Source organism: Arvicola amphibius, chromosome 3 (assembly GCF_903992535.2).
Source record: "Arvicola amphibius chromosome 3, mArvAmp1.2, whole genome shotgun sequence".
Lineage (NCBI taxonomy): Eukaryota > Metazoa > Chordata > Mammalia > Rodentia > Cricetidae > Arvicola > Arvicola amphibius.
Window position 1 is genome coordinate 43723163 of NC_052049.1, and position 17765 is coordinate 43740927.

The window sequence follows — 17765 nt, forward strand, 5'->3', positions numbered from 1 at the left end:
TGTATGTTTTTAGTACATAAAAGAACACACACAATTTATTCCATGTCTAAGGCACAGGAAAATTAGGCTGTGGTCCTTGTGGTTTAGTATACAGGGCCGGTACTTGCTAATGAGCTGTATAACCAATGGACAGAAACAGAATACAGAGGGGAAAAATTGTACTTCTAAAACTCAAGAGAAGGACTGCCATTGAAATTACACAAAAATACTGAGCATGTTATACAACTTGTAATTATGATGATAGAGAGTAACATTTTAATCTGAAAACAAAAGTCAAGACAAGAAAGAAATTTCAGATCTGGTCAAGTTCCCACAAAGAGGAGAACGTCAATACTGTTTACAATTTATGTAAATGAGTTCATCAGAAACCACCTTTAAATGGTATTTTCAGTGTTCTCTATTAAAAATTACCAAAGATATCAAACAAATTATTGTCTTTTTAAAGCACTTCACCCAATCTGACAGTAGACAAGTATAATATTATAATGGCTTCTTAATAAGATTAAACATTTTTAGTTAAAAAATAAATTAAAAAAATTTAGTTCACAATATGGTTATTCAGAACAACTTTTTGAAATGAATTCCCAAGAAATGATTGCACCAATAAATTGTTTTTTTTCAAGGTAGGTTTCTCTGTAGCTTAGGAGCCTGTCCTGGACCTAGCTCTTGTAGACCAGGCTGGCATTGAACTCACGGAGATCTGCCTACCTCTACCTCCCGAGTGCTGGGATTAAAGGCGTGCGCCACCACCGACTGGCTACCAATAAATTTTTTAACTTTTATTTTCAACATTCATGTTATGATTATTACATCAAAATCTGTGCTGGGAAATTTTAACTTTCTTTTCTACGTAATTATAAGTTTTTAGACTCTATGACCTGGCTAATAATAGTAAAGGAAAATTTTAAGCTATATCAACTATCTGAATTTAAAACTTTTATAATACAATTATGTTAATATGAAGTATAATATAAGCTGCTTTCTAAAAACAATGTCCATTTTGCATTTAATCTCATCCTCCAAGTGAAAATGTAGCAAGCACCAAACAGCTAAAGTAATAGTACAGCCATAAAGTATTGCAACCTTGATGTTACTTAAAATATGAATGTTTATGATTTTAATGAATATCAATTAATTTATATATTATAGCATTAAACATTATGATATACAAAATATCTAATGATATAAGCATTATGATTTAAACTCATTTAAAAACTCATAACCTTTTAAGATTAAAAGGATAAACTAACATGCCTGGGCCACACAGGAAACAACTCTCAAGTCTCCTGAGTCCTAAAGTCCAATATGAGTGCCTATATAAGTTACATGAGGAAAAAAATCGCTTTTTCTAAACACAGTTATACTTTTGCTACTCATATATATAAATGTGCAGAATCAGAGTCTTAGGATTTACATCAGTAACCATGATGAAGCTTCCCCAAGTGCTGAAAAGATGGATACTAAATCCTTCCTCAAAATGTTCCCCCCTGATGTTTAGTTTGGTTGTTGCTTTTATTTGCTGCTATTAGATACTTTGACACTCCTAAAGAATTCAGCTCTTTCAACCACATCAAGAAATACTGAATTACTGAATTAAAGTTTGGTTTATTCTCTACTAAATTATATGAATGTAAATTCTTTCTGAAAATGCTTCCCATTTACTGAAAAATTCTAATCACTCGTTACATCAATCATACTTATATTTTCATTCCACTTGTAGTTTATTCACTGTTTGTGTAAGACCTGGAAAATGTGCCACATGATTTATTAAAGCATGTGGGAGAGGCCTGAATGTAAGTGGGCCCAATAAAATTACTCATACAAAATTTGAAGCACTGTGCATTAGGCTTCCAGCAATGAGTTACTTCTAGAGCAATTTATCATTACTCTCCAGAGATTACTTACTCTAGAAAGCTGGTGATATAGTCGCGGCTGCAGGCAGACCAGGAAAAGGGGTTGGTATTTGCAGTAATATGAGCTGCCATAAGTTTTGCTGCTTCATGACCTTTCGTCCCACAAGAATTTCCAATTCCATCATGGTTCATACCAAAACTGTTTTAATGAGGAAGAAACAGAGGAGACATAAAAGAATGAAATAAGAAAAATTAAAACAACTAGCTTGCTACAATCCTTTATTTCCTTATTGGGTCATTTATTAGTTACATCAGGCTTTGATCAAGATAGACCAGTACTCTAAAGTAAGGTAGGATTAATGTTCGAGAGACAAAGGATAATTCAATGATACAATGTATGTCTAAATCTCTTTGCATTTATCATGTGTTCACATGTTATCCATATCGCATGATGCAATCACTCCTTGAGCAGAAAAGGGCGTGTATGTTAATCCACCCTTCACAGATGAGAAAACTAAAATTTAGCAAGATAAATGACCACTAAAAATCATATTATTTTTTACAAAAGTACACATTTACATGTGTTAGTAACGTTCATCCTACTGTCTTCAATACAAAAGGGAATTACAGAAAACGACAATGTTTCATTGAGGTATAGGTGACAACCAGTCACAGAAGCCCCTTTTCTTTTGAGCATTGATAACAGAGAATGCAATATATAACTTACATCCCTGTGGATTTTAAACACCTTCTGAGAACCCTAACATATTTAAGGATTTTAGCTTTTCAGTGCACGGCCTCCATTTTTCAAAGCTTTCCTCTCGTTGCCATTTCTTTTTCTGTCCTAAAGTCTTAGCGAACTCAGAATACAGTTTAATAAAAAAAACTGATGATCACTACATAAGGATACTTTTCTAAGATAAGAGCCAGATGATTAGGTTGAATATCGAATCAAAAATATTTATATTTCCAGTATTAAATTCTAATAAATGTATCATGGTAGAAAATTACCTTAAGCACAAAACAGGTAAGAAGAGTTGCTTAAGGGACAGCTAGCTAGTCTGAACATGTAAATACAGGTGATTAACAAATGTAAATATCAACATGTGTACTATTGACAGTGGAGACACATGATTTTCACCTTCGACGTAAGATAAGATTATATGTTTAGAAAGAAGATGGAATGACTGTCAAAAGTACATCATGAATGAGATAAAGGAAAGTATGTTCTATGCATGCATATGGAATTAGAAGGGAGGAGCCAGCAATTAATGTGCAGGAAGTAACATAAACAAAGAGAAAAATATAGGACAGTATCCAGAGTCCTAAAATGAAGCAAATAGCCTTCCTCAAACACTAACATTTAGCATTCTAATATGACAACACATTGGAGACAACCCCCTTGAATGATCTTCTAGGAATATGAAGGCAGAGTTCAAGCTGAATTAGACACAACTGGATCAAAACAATCTACTAGAAATAGTTTACATGTGAAATTCAAGAAAACGTAATATTTTTTCTGTGTAAAGCTGATAAAGCTATATTAACCCTACTATGCCTCTTTTCACATGTGATAGAGTTAAAAAGTGACTTTCTTTTAGCTGAAATCTTATATCTACCCATGTCATGTAGGTAGGCACAGGTAGCTTTAAGGAAACCAATACTGAGAGCCTCAATTGCCCTATGTACTCTTTTCTATAAATAAAATGTAAGTTTCTAATTTTAATCTCATATTTCCCTCATCTCACAAAAGAGAGATATCTTCTATACAGTCATAATACAATGTTACCTTGTGATGGAGGAGAGTTATCTGTCTATGTTTCTTTCATTGGTTAATTAATAAAGAAAACTGCCTTGGCCCTTTAAGAGACAGAAAATTAGGTAGGTGGAGTAGACAGAACAGAATTGTGGGAACATGGAAGTAGAGTTGGGGAGACGCTTGAGGCAGTCGCCATAGTGAGTCTCCATGCTGCTGCTCTCCGAGATGGACGCAGGTTAAGATCTCTCCTGGTAAGCCACACCTCGTGGTGCTACCCAGATTACTAAATATGGGTTAAAGAAAGATATGATAATTAGCCAATAAGAGGCTGAAACTATGGGCCAGGCAGTGTTTAAAAGAATACAGTTTCCGTGTAATTATTTCGGGTGTAAAGCTAGCCGGCGGCCGGGTGGCGGGACGCAGCCCCGCCGCTTCACACTACAGATTGGCGCTCCAACGTGGTGACTAAATCCACTTAAAAACCTGAGAGGGCTTTAAATAAAGGAGAGAGAGAGTTTAACACAGCTTTTTGCTGTTTGCCTGGACGTGCCGTAGAGAGATTTCCTGTTTTGGCAATAGCGGCAGAGAAAAAGCTGAGTCATTTTTAAACGCAGCTTCCTGCGCTGTGCCGCCAGTGCAAACTCTGGCTATAAAGCATTTTAGTGGCTTTTATGGACTGGATGCTTGTGTGCTGGGGATCGGAAAGAAAGTACTCTGAGACCATGCTCTGAGGCAGGAGTGGCTCTGGCTCTGCTCCACCATGCTGAACTGTGCTGACCTCAGGCAGGAACTATCGTAATTACCATGATAACAGTGCAGTTAAGGTTTAGAGTTGGCTGAAAACAGGCGGTACCATATTACCTCTACATGGCGCAACTTAAGTTTTTAAGAAGTGCTTAACCTTTTAAGAAGTGCTCCTGGATAGTAAAAAAATTACAGGTTCACAATAGAAATGATTCAGACATAGAAGGCCTTTAAATGGGTCACAATGTTGGATAAATGTACGTAGGCTTGAGAGCGAAAGAGAAGAAAAAATATAGAAAATAAAGTTAATGCCTTTAAAAAAAAAAGGTAAAGCCTTTAAAGAGACAGAATAAAGTAAGTGATAGAGTAAATATAAGCCACGTAAAAATGGAAAATTCACAGAGAGTCTGGATTATGTATTTTATCGTGTTTTCTTTGAAATTTTTGACTGTAAAGGAGCTAAATAGGAGAGAGACATTTCATTATATGGGCTGCCAGTCTAGACCAGAATGGACATCTTAACGGTATGACTTCAGGATTTGGATCTAAGAACATGATGCTTTGGAAAAGAGTTTCTTCTTTTGTTTTCACAGAGGAGGAGACTCTGTGGATTGCTTCTATCCCAATATGGTATGATAGACCACGCCCTCCTGAAAGGTTGCTGTGAACATCTTCAAAAAATTACTTCACTCAACTGCCAACTGAGAGGAACCTAGCACACAGGTTACACCATGAAAGACCTAAATAACAGTGCCCCCATTCAGCAGGAAGCAGTTTGGAGAGAAAAAACTGCGCCCATTTTCCCAAATATTGCTTATAAATGTTCTTTTACATTTAAAGGGGGAGATGATATAGATATGAATTTGCATTGGTATAGATTTTAAGGTCAATTTTGTTATATGTATATGTATTTCTGATCTTGATTAAGCTATTGTGATTGTAGTTCATTTTAAAAACTGTAATGTATAATTAGGAAATATAGGTTGTTAATGGATAATCATTGATAATAGTTAAGCTTGTAGTCATGTTATTAGATTTTCTAGATATGTAGAGATATATTTCAGTTAGATAGACATTCTTCATATCTTTCAAAGACTGCAGAATATGGCATTTAATGTTTTAATAACTTAGGGTTTTTCATGACAATGAGACACGTCTGCTCCTGGCAGCACCAATCTACTTCGAGAGGAAGATGGGCATCGAAGAGGCTACTTATGGAGTTTGTTAGCCATTTGGGCAAGAAACTGCTCTTGGCTGGACTGTTCCATAAACTGGACACAAAGAACCCGCAGAGAGAGGACTGCTGAACTTGCCTAAAGGTGAGATGGTCTTTCGGGGTTCCTGATTCATGAAAGAGTCTGCGAGAAGTTCTGCAGGACACAGCAGAAAGTGACTGAACTGTCTTTGGAATTTCCTGCTTCATGAAAAAGTCTGCTGGACACTATGGGCCTGAAGGCTGAAGATGGATGCCCCAACGGTACAGAGGAACTTTGGGTGACTGTCTAGGCAGCGAGTTGTCTCTGTCATTTCTAGAGTTTGAAAGTTACAAATGACTTGTTTACTTAGGTAATATTATATCCTTCTGGAGTCTTTGATGGAGTTGAAGAATAAATAGATAGTTATAGATTTCCTTAGTTATGATAAAAGATAAAATAGATTTAACTATTGTAACTGTAATACTTGCTTGATAACTGTTTTGTTATATGTCATTTTGCTATGTTAAAGTTGAAGCCTTTCTTTTTTGTTTAAACAGAAAAAGGGGAAATGATGGAGGAGAGTTATCTGTCTATGTTTCTTTCATTGGTTAATTAATAAAGAAAACTGCCTTGGCCCTTTAAGAGACAGAAAATTAGGTAGGTGGAGTAGACAGAACAGAATTGTGGGAACAAGGAAGTAGAGTTGGGGAGACGCTTTAGGCAGTCGCCATAGTGAGTCTCCATGCTGCTGCTCTCCGAGATGGACGCAGGTTAAGATCTCTCCTGGTAAGCCACACCTCGTGGTGCTACCCAGATTACTAAATATGGGTTAAAGAAAGATATGATAATTAGCCAATAAGAGGCTGAAACTATGGGCCAGGCAGTGTTTAAAAGAATACAGTTTCCGTGTAATTATTTCGGGTGTAAAGCTAGCCGGCGGCCGGGTGGCGGGACGCAGCCCCGCCGCTTCACACTACAACCTTGCATTGGAGTACATGACTGTGAGTGCCAAGAAAACAGACAGAGGAGACATTTGGTGTCAAAATTAGAAGAGAATTTGTTTGATGTAACCGTTGACACCCAGGTCAGTATTTAAACCTCTTTTGAAGTAGGGATTCCACTTGTCTGAAAATGTGTTACTATCTGTATAGGTAATCCAGCCTCCATTAAAACCAGTAGGGAGCAGGGCGGTGGTGGCACATGCCTTTAATCCCAGCACTCGGGAGGCAGAGGCAGGCGGATCTCTGAGTTCGAGGCCAGCCTGGTCTACAAGAGCTAGTTCCAGGACAGGCTCTAGAAACTACAGGAAAACCCTGTCTCGAAAAAACCAAAACAAAAAACAAACAACAACAACAACAACAACAAAAACTAGTAGGGACCACCACAAGAAAACCAGAGACATAAAAACCCTAGGTCATTGGCCTGTTGCCCACAAACAGATTCGGCACAAACTAGAATGTTTACATCCTAGGAGCTGCTTCAGAGTAAACCAAGGCAGAAGCTCGGTGGTTTAAGAGAGCTACACAGGTGACGACACAGGGGTGGGGCTTCTAGAAAGCCCTCTGCTTTTACTTGTCCTTCATTAACCTGGAAATCACTAACTGGAGAGCACACAGCAAAGCAATATACTATTATTAGTTTCTGTCTAGTTTTAAAAATGCATCTGAATATGGATTATAACTGTTTACTGGGTCACTTTGCAGAAACATGACATCTATTTTTTGCTAAAAAAATTTGCCTTTTTTTAAATTTTGTTTCTTGAGACAGGCTTTCCCTGTGTATAGCTCTAGTTGGCCTCACACAAATCCTCCCACTTCTATCTTCCAAAAGATGGGATTACAAGTGTAACTGTTCATGTTTTAACACATGTACACTGCGTACTGACAACTCTCTCTCCTACCTTCCTTCCACTCTCTATCCTCCCCACAGAAATCTCTATCAAGTTCACACCTGTTCATAAAACTTTGCCTAATAATTGAAACTTATGCTGTTTGATAGATGACTAAAATAGGATTAGTAGACTTGTCACCACAGTGTCACACCATGGCTGCTCATTTTATTGCCTCCAGCTTTGTGGCACACTATTCATCTCTTCATATGAACATGGTAAATTTTAATAAAAGATTTGTACACACAAAAAAGAATGAAAAGAAAAATATAAAGAAAAGATTTTCTCAAATCAATAACAGAAGGCTAACTGCTTGCCTATCCACTCACTGGAATGATTATATTCTATGATACCTTTGAACTTTTTAGGAACTCAAGTACTTAAAGTCCCTCATGCTTAGGGTTAGGACATTCATGTAAAATGATAATGCTAGATATTATAAATCTGTAGTTTCTTTTTTTGTTTTTTTTTTTTGTTTGTTTGTTTTTCGAGACAGGGTTTCTCTGCAGCTTTAGAGCCTGTCCTGGAGCTAGCTCTTGTAGACCAGGCTGGCCTCGAACTCACAGAGATCCGCCTGCCTCTGCCTCCCAAGTGCTGGGATTAAAGGCATGCGCCACCACCACTTGGCAAATCTGTAGTTTCTAAATCATGTTAATGACCCCTTAGCCCAACTAGTACAAGGTCATGATGTTTGCACACAGAAAAGCATATTTGGAAACTGTCCATGCATGACTAATGGACAATTACAAAACTTTTAATTTATTGAAGAAATTAATAAAAGCTGTCTGGTTATGCCTGGTCAGTCCTGGCTATTTTGGCTTAAGTTGGTTGTCTCAAAATGAGGTCTTAATCAAGAAACTTTGTCTGTCTTGTTCATATGACTTAGTCTCATCTCTTTTATTTCTATACCAGAAGTCAACATCATTATCACCATTATATTTCATGTTCTGAGACAAAAACTTATAGCTATCCACAGAACTCCCAAATGAGCAATTTTTAAATGAATCTTTACTTAAGTTCTATTATGGTTTTATTCATGGTTAGTGAATGTGTGCATGATGTGTGTGAAAAAAACAACACTGTGAAGCTGGTTTTCTCCTTGAACCTTTACAAGGCTTCCAGGCTTGCACAAGCTCCTTTACTGCCAAACCATTCAGTAGCCTTTACCTAAATAAATATGATAAACTTAGCTCGCAAAAATCTTGTAATATAAACTGAATATAATGTGATTAATTAGTTATGAAAGTTTGCTTTAATCAGACCCTTATTGATGATACAGGAAAAAATGTTGAAAACCACATAAACTCAGGTCCTCTTTTGCACAGCAATCACCCCAATCCACAAGCAAAATTATTATGTGCAATTATATTTATTCATTACATTTATTTATGTGTTGGGAGACACACATGGAGGTCAGAAGACAATGTGCAGAATTTGTTCTCTCCTTGTTCCCTGTCGGTCCCCAGAATCAAATCTATCAGGCTTGGCAGCAAAGTCCTTTAACCACTGAACTGTCTCATAGCCCCCACCCCAGGAGGCAGAATTTTAAGAACTACAACTGGCCCTTGAGAGATAAGGAAAAGAAATTATTCAGTCTCACTCTATCATGTGCCCCAATTAAGAGAAATTATCACTTCTTTGTGACACAGCTCTTTCAGAATGACTTGGCTCTAGTCATTCCCACTTACTAAACCTCAGCCAAAGTGCTATATCTTATATTATAGGAGAAGAAGTCATCAACACACAGCATTTGAGAGAATAATTTGAAAAACTGTCATTTTCTTGCTTTATCTTTTAGCTTTACTAAAGACAAATATAAGACATTTTAGTTCAAAAATACTTTGATATGCATCTCTAAAATTACAGAATACATTTTACCTCTTTTAATATTATTTTTGTACAATTAGAAACATTGGGAATTATTTGTAATACAAGGGATGTCTGATTGAAATCTTGCCATGCTGTTGACATCATAATTTTTCTCAACTTCTAAAAGTATGAAAACCACACAATTAATTAAACAGTCTTTCAAAAAATATATCTTCCTTTGAGGTTATCAAGTGCCTTTCGTTTGTAACTCACATTAAAGCTAGACATAGCATAGCATAAAGTCCATCATTACATTTGACAAGAAAACTAATTTCTAGTTTTCCACAAAAGTATAGAAATACATATTTAAAGAGGAGTGGAGAGGGGGAAAGGGCTCAGTCTGAAAGCTGTTTGTTGCATAAACATTTAAAGCCAAATTCAGTCTCTAAGGATCCTACATTTGTTAACACACGTGCAATCCTAGCTTTGGGAAGTGGATACCTGAAACTCAGTAGCCAGCTGGCCTAGCCTACAGGGCCAGAAGAGACTTTGCCTCAAAAAGAAAGTAGGCAGTACTTGAGGAATGACATCCAAGTGTGTTTGGGCCTCCACATTCATGAGTGCATGTACATGCATGCATGTGCAAACAAACAGACATGCACACACACGCATACACACAGGCACAAGTACACATGAATTCACAAAGAGATGGAGAGTTGCTAGTGAAGATCTAGCCAAATAAAAGCGTTATCAAACACCCATTTAAATGGATATTATATCTATAAAAATACAAATTGGGCACAAAACGCATTCTCAACAAATCTTTGAAAAGTAGAAAATTATTCACACATTCTAGTCATTCAGTAAGAGGTCTTCTTAATAATTAATGATCAAAGATTCTCACTGTAAAGAATCTATATGTATCACCCTATGGCTTAAAATTCGTTGCATTAAATGATAAAATTCACATGGCCACACAAACTGTCAGCCGGGAGGCAAAGGCACAGCACATTCAGGTTGGAAAATATACCTGATGCATTCTTAGAGCTGCCACTTTATTTCAGAAGGAAGTGATCTACCTCAGTTTCTTGTTCCCTTTGAGGGATTTTTTTACAAAGTGTTAGGGATCAAATATGGAATCAAAAGCCTTTTGTATGCTAGTCATTTCTCTACCACTAACCTATCTCTCCAGACTGAGTTTCTTTATTTTAATGATAGCATGACTACTACCAGAGTAGATCTGCTGAGTTACTGAAAGCTAAGCACTACCATCTTAGGAATAAGTAAAGGGATCTTCATGAAACATAATTTCCCTGAAAAAGTAATAATCTAACTAATACACATTAAATGGTTACAGGTAAAGGTGTTCTTCTTCTCAGTACAGGGAAAGAGAGAAGAAATGACAGCAACATAATAACCATCTGGGCATGAGAAAACAGATAGTTGTTTGTTTGGGTTTTGCTCTGTTCTTCCAGTCAAATGACATATTTGAATGAACGTATTCTAGCTCTCAATCTTAAGGATTTTGTGAGATTTCCATACTCCATCTAAAACTCACTTTCAGACAAGAATTAAGTGTTAAAGAACATTATTCCAAGGTAAGTGAGAATAGATAGTTATAGTTGTTTTCCTTTGTTATGATAAAAGATAAAGTAGATATAAATATTGTAACTGTAATTCTTACTTGATAACTGTTTTGTTATATGTAATTTTGCTATGTTAAAGTTAAAGCCTTCTTTTTTGTTTAAACAGAAAAAGGGGAAATGATGTGGGAGAGTCTTCTGTTTGTGTTGATTTCATTCGTTAATAAAGAAACTGCCTTGGCCAGCCCTTAGGTGGGTGGAGTAGACAGAACAGGAAGGACGTGAGGTAGATGGCTCAGTATGATGCCTCAGGCAATAGTCATGCCTCACCTCTCTGGGGCAGATGCCATGCCTCTCCTCAGGGAGACAGACACAATGAAGCTCCGGCCCAAGATGGACGTAAGCTAGAATCTTCCTGGTAAGGCACCACTTTGTGGTGCTACACAGATTATTAGATATGGGTTAATCAAGATGTGAGTAAGAGGCTGAAACTAATGGGCCAAGCAGTGTTTCAATGAATACAATTTGTGTGTTGTTATTTCACGTGTAAAGCTAGCCATGAGGGAGCCGGGTGGTGGGATGCAGCCCGCAGCACATCACTACAAGTGAGAATAGTCTACAGTCTCACAATTATTCTACGTAAAGTATAGGACTTTTTAAAAGTACTAAAACAAAATCCAAACAAACAAATACAATTTAGAAAGCTTGAGAGGTAGTGAAATGTTAATAAATGGTAGGAAGGAAGATAAATCTTTACCTGAGCTACTTAAAATTAAGGGGGAGCATAAAGAGATGACAAACAATAAAGAGCACTTGTTCTTGCATAGGACCAGGGTTTGCTTCCTAGCACCAACATGGTGGCTTACAACCATCTGAAACTACAGTTCCAGGGTATCCAATGGCCTCTTCTGACATCCATTGACAGTATATACACACATAGTACACACACATATATGCAGGTCAAAACAGTCAGATACAATAAAAAAAGAATTGAAAACAACAAAAACAAGATAAATACAAAAAGGAGTGAAAGCGCAGGTGTTGGCATTGACACGGCACTGACATGGGTGAACTGGTGACTGCATGAAATGACAGCGTGTTTATAACACATTATTCATCCGTTACTTGGTATCTATCTTTTAACATTAGTGACTCTAGCAGAGCCTACTCAATTTGGTATAGAGCCAGACATGGTGGTATACACTTTATTTAGGAGCAGAGGCAGGCAGATCTCTGAGTTCCAGGCCAGCCAAACCTGAATTCTAAGACTCTTGTCTCAAAACAAAACCAACCAACCAAAAAAAACAAACAAAAATTTGTTAGGTTGTATAAGACTCTGACCGTCATTAATGAGCCAGATTTTTGAGTGAATTAAAGATGAACTGCCTGGTTAGGAGTGCTTTTTCCTTTGTTCTCTGCTTTTTGTTACAATGGAAACTGGATTAAAAATGCAGCAGTGACTATTTCTGTCTGAATCCAGCCAGGATTAAAACTTGATGGTTACTTGAATTTAGAACCAAATCAACTCCAGTTTTATAAAAGTTAGCAAGACAACAAAATGACTCAAATTTAATAAGAACTTAATTTTAACAGAAAGAGAATGAGAGGAGCGGAGGAAAGGAGAGAGAGAAGAAAGAACTTAGGAATGAAGGAAGGAAAGAAGGGAGAAAGAATCCTGAACTCTGGGTTTTCCTCAAGAATTACCTCTGGAGCACAAATAGTGATTTATATTGTTTTTCATTTTTAATCCATTTCACCATTTAAAAAAGTAGATGATTGATTAAAAATTAATTAAAAACTCATATAAACATGAGTTTTAAACAAAAAAATTGTTGTCTCAACTAAAACTACTTATTTTTCCTTTTTCTCCTCACTTTTTAAAATTTTATTTTTTTAAAAATAAAACAAACCATCTTTTTTCATTTTACATGCCAATCCTAGTTCCCACTCCCTCCCCTCCTCCCATTCCCTCCACTTTCCCCTTCCCCACACTTCCATCCACTCCCCAGAGAGGGCAAGGCACATCTTCAACAAATGATGCTGGCATAACTGGATGACAACATGTAGAAGAATGCAAATAGATCCATATCTATCCCCATGCACAAAACTCAAGTCCAAATAGATTAAGGACCTCAATATAAATCCAACCACACTGAACCTGATAGCCTTCAATGCATGGGCACAGGAAATCACTTCCTAAATATAACACCAGTAGCACAGACACTGAAAGCAACAATAAATAAATGGGACCTCCTGAAACTGAGAAGCTTCTGTAAAGCAAGAACACAGTCAATAAGACAAAAAGGCAGTCTACTGAATAGGAAAAGATCTTCAAAAACCACACATCAGACAGAGGAGTGATAACCAGAATATATAATGAACTCAAGAAATTAGACATTAAAATCCAATTAAAAATGGGGAACAAATCTAAACAGAAAATTCTCAACAGAAGAATCTCAAACGGCTGAAAGACACTTAAGGAAATGTTCAACATCCTTAGCCATCAGGGAAATGCAAATCAAAATGACTCTGAGATTCCATCTCACACCAGTCAGAATGGCCAAGATCAAAAACACCAATGATAGCTTATGCTAGCTAGAGAAGATGTGGAGTAAAGAAAACACTCCTTCATTGCTGGTGGGAATGCAAACTTGTACAACCACTTTGGAAATCAGTATGGTGGTATCTCAGAAAATTGGGAATCAACCTACCTCAGGATCCAGCAATACTACTCTTGGGCATATACCCAAAGAATGCATAATCATACTACAAGGACATTGTTCAACTACATTCATAGCAGCATTATTTATTATAGCCAGAACCTGGAAAAAACCTAGAGATGCCCCTTAACTAAAGAATGGATAAAGAAAATGTGGTACATTTACACAATGGAGTACTACTCATCGTTAAAAACAATGATGTCTTGAAAACTGCATGCAAATGGATGGAACTAGAAAAAAATCCTGAGTGAGGTAATCCAGACCCAGAAAGATGAATATGGTGTGTACTCACTTATAAGTGGGTACTAGCTGTAAAGCAAAGGATATTAAGCCTATAGTCCATAACACCAGAGAAGCTAAGTAACAAGGTGAACACTAAGAGAAACATATAGATCCCCCTGGGAAGAGGAAATAGACAAGATCTCCATATTTTCCCATTTTTAATGTAGTAGATATAACTATCCCATTGCTAAATGTTAGTAAATTCTGTTTCAGAAGAAAGCAGGACAAGGTGGCTCAAGAGCTAAGCCCGTCAGTAAACAGAGACTCTTGTTTCATTTCAACTGTACTAGAGCATTACTTCAAACCATATTAACACTAGGGACAAGCCATGGTTCAGTCTTCAGAACACAAACATCTGGAATACAGGAAACTATTGTCAAAACTCTCCTTTCTCATGAACAGACTTTTACATTTACTTTTGTCTGTTCTTTTAAATAATGAGTTTATTGCCATTGGGGGTTGGTTGAAAGTATAGTTTTAAATATGGGCATTGATTTATTTGAAATAAATATTAAAAACTTAAGGTCCTCCTTAAAAAACAAGGATGAACTCTTACAAGTTTTTGGTAACATGTGAGTTTTCATATCAATGGCTATGTACACATGCCTAGAGAAGGCATGCTTCCCACTTCACGAAAGAAAAGCAAATGTTCATTTTAAGGAAGTAGTGTCAATAGTGTAAATAAATACATGTAGCCAGAAATGGTGGCTCACTCTTGTCACTCCAACACTCAGAAGGTTGAGAGAGGAGGATTACCATGCATTCCAGGGCAGCCTATCTAAGTCAATCAATGTCAGCCTGGACTACAGAACAAGACTCTGTTCTGTAAATATATATATATGTATATATATATCAAGAAACAATAACAAATATAAAAAATAAACATGCCAAAACAAACAAGCATAAGACAAAACACATAAATTACCATTTGAGGAAAAGAGAGAGTGCTTACACAATGGGATTTTATAAGGACCTAGGTGTAGAGAAGACAGCTAAAACTCACTGTTTAAATGCCCATAGCAACATTCAAGTGTGATATGTTTGTCTATTTAACAAGTCTCCAGTTCTTATGAAGATTTATCCCAATACCCAAGATGATAACAGTCTCTATTGAAAGCTCTCAAAAAGGCTGTAAAGAAGAATTGAGTTCAGGCTTTTTACACAGTAGTTACAAGTAGTTCCAAGAGTGGAGTTCTACACTTTATTTTGATTTTCTTAAATGCACTCACTTGTGACCAATCTCATGTGCAATGGTAAAAGCTGAACCCAGGCCAATGTCTTCATTAATGCTGCAGCTCCTTTCAGGCTCACACATTCCAGCCACAGAGGCTAAGCCTGAATAAACAGAAAAAGACACAAAGGGTCAAGCCAAGGTGTTTTAGCCTTTAAAAGCCTATACTTCTAAATGCCTAGATTCTTTTTAATAACCTCCACGCACAGAAGGAGCAGCTGGCAAAAGGTTAACTTTCTAGTCATTTGCAAAATCACTGGGGGGAATTTCACTTTGCCGGCTAGACATTAATATTTTCTGAACTACAGTCAGTGCTGGAAAATGTCTAGACTAGGGGTTAGATTTATAAATTTTACTTCTGGTAACTTGGGACCACCTAGTAACTTGAGCCAGAAAAGGGAATTCAAGAAAGCATTTCTATTTTAATATTCTTCAGGCTGTAGAAAGCAAAATATATCCACATTATTTTTCTAAAGAGATCTGTTTAAGTTGAGTGGGTTCATAAAAATATACAAGCAACTTTTTAGTTAACAAAAAGGGAATCCCAAATGGCTTTATAAGTGACATTTTTATTTTTTACAAAAATAGATGGTTCAAAACAGGGGGGAAGAACTATGAAGGATGAAACTATGAAACTTTTGTACTTTTTTAATCTTCCATAATTAGTCCTGATAGCAGCATTTATATATATACTTATATATATTTATAAATATATATTTGTGCATTCAGTGTTTTCATCTCCCCAACGCCTCTTCAGTGCTTTAGAGTTCTTACTTGTAAAGCAAAACCATGGTGTTAATTCGCTGATTTCTTCTGAAATGTTACGTTACTTGAGCTATTTCCCCTTGGAAGCTTTAGTATTTACTTTTAAATGAATACCATGCTCTATGGATTATGCTCTGTGAATTAGTATAGAATTTGAAATCAGCACTTAGAAAAAAGAATTGTGTGAGAAATGAAAAATGCCATCTGTTATGAGGAAGCAGATGCCAAATAACCCGGGAGGAGAACAGTCATTAAAGATGCTGAGGGGAAAGCAATGAGGATATTTTCTGTGCTCTGTTACCATGTTACTGCAGTGTTAGGAACTACCTTCCTTGCAAGGTTACCTCAATTCAATTCTAAGGACATTTACTGAGAGAAACAGGCAAGGAATGATCTGCAATGGTGCAATTTCCCAGTGACACTAACAGGGAACAGTCAACACTATTCAATCCCTATTTTCTACCAAGGAAGCTCTAGAAACTATGTTCCCTGTTCTTTCTGATGTAAGTATTAAGATAACAGTCACACTATAACAAAGTTAAGGTGAGTGTTGGATTTGCTAATACAGCTTTGTCTACTGTTTTACAAGGGATGAACAGCAGTTAGAAACGGGTTATTTCTGTCTCAGAGTTGGCATAAGCACTGGTGACACCACTGTGCTGACCTCCCATGCCACTTAAAGACATTAGGCCCTGAAAAGAAGACAATAAAAAGGACCACTTGGGGAAAAATATATTCATGCTTTGACTAACCAAAAATATCTTACAAATGTTACTTCTACTTAAAGAACACACACACCAAACAGAATCAAAACACTACTTGGCCTAAACTGTTAGGTTCAATATGGAAGAACATATGGGAAGAAAAAGATAACAAAGAACACTATTTTGTAATACTGTTACTTTTATGAGTAACTTTTACAGGATTACCAGTAACAATTATTGACAAAGTAATATTTCTTATAATTCCATAAACTGCCCTTTTGTTTTTCTAAAGATTGTGGTGCTGAATTGGGAGGTATTTTGTTTGTTTGTTTGGTCTTTATTTGCACTGTTGGTGGTTTTTCTTTTAGTATGTGCTCTATGACTGTATTTTGAGTTAAGAATCCTCACCGATACTCCAGTGCAGTTATAGGGACATATTTACTTGAAATCTGACATAAACTGTTAACAAACTAAAGGACAACTATAGAAAGGATTTATTTGGAGAGGAACTATTGATTTTTGAAAACTAATAAAGGTAAATCTTAACTAATATAAGAATAAACACTAGCATATTTTTCACTAACTTCCACCATTTTCCAGTTTCCTAACAACTGCTGCTGTCAAAATTCTTTTGTGTGATAGTGTTGATCAGGGTGTCATGCTTGTTCGGGTCATTTAGATTTCCTCAGTTTGATGGTCAGCTTTCACCCTTAATCCTAATTACCCTTATAATTCAACTGGCCAGTAGAGTTATTAATCAGGAGATTATCAAAAAATCCACCTCATCATAAATATCAACACAAAAGATGCTAAAATTGGTTATTGTTTGATTTGAAACTGATATTTCCCACATATAAAAGTCAATTCATGTGTCTATATATGCATTTTATTCAGTTTTCAAAAATAATAACTTTAATTTACAAATAATTGAACTTCAAATTACATTCATATGTACCTAGCAATTAATTTATTGACTGTAAAAATGAATGAATTATTAAAGTTACAATATATTATTTTGAAAAAAATGAACTAATTAGACAGTAAACTTTATTATTAGTAATGACAATGGAAGTACTAAGTAGTCCGTATTACTCATGTCAGAATAAAGAGCCTGTCAATGTAAATAGAATGCCTTCAAAGAACAGAATGAGAATATATATACTTATCTGCTTATAACATAGATGCTTGGAAATATAAGCTCCAGTTTATATGTATACATGTTTTGAGGCTT

The 17765-nt window shown here is 36.2% G+C and overlaps 1 protein-coding gene across 1 annotated transcript in view; it reads right to left on the reverse strand.

Annotated features, from left to right (window-relative positions):
* The window catches only part of Adamts6 (ADAM metallopeptidase with thrombospondin type 1 motif 6), a 200992-nt gene that overhangs the window by 129901 nt on the left and 53326 nt on the right, over window positions 1-17765 (reverse strand). Inside the window, exons 8-9 of the mRNA XM_038323313.1 lie at window positions 15064-15169; window positions 1906-2052 (exon numbers count right to left, since the gene is read on the reverse strand). Coding sequence (XP_038179241.1) covers window positions 1906-2052; window positions 15064-15169 — 253 coding nt within the window. The remainder of the gene's footprint in view (window positions 1-1905; window positions 2053-15063; window positions 15170-17765) is intronic.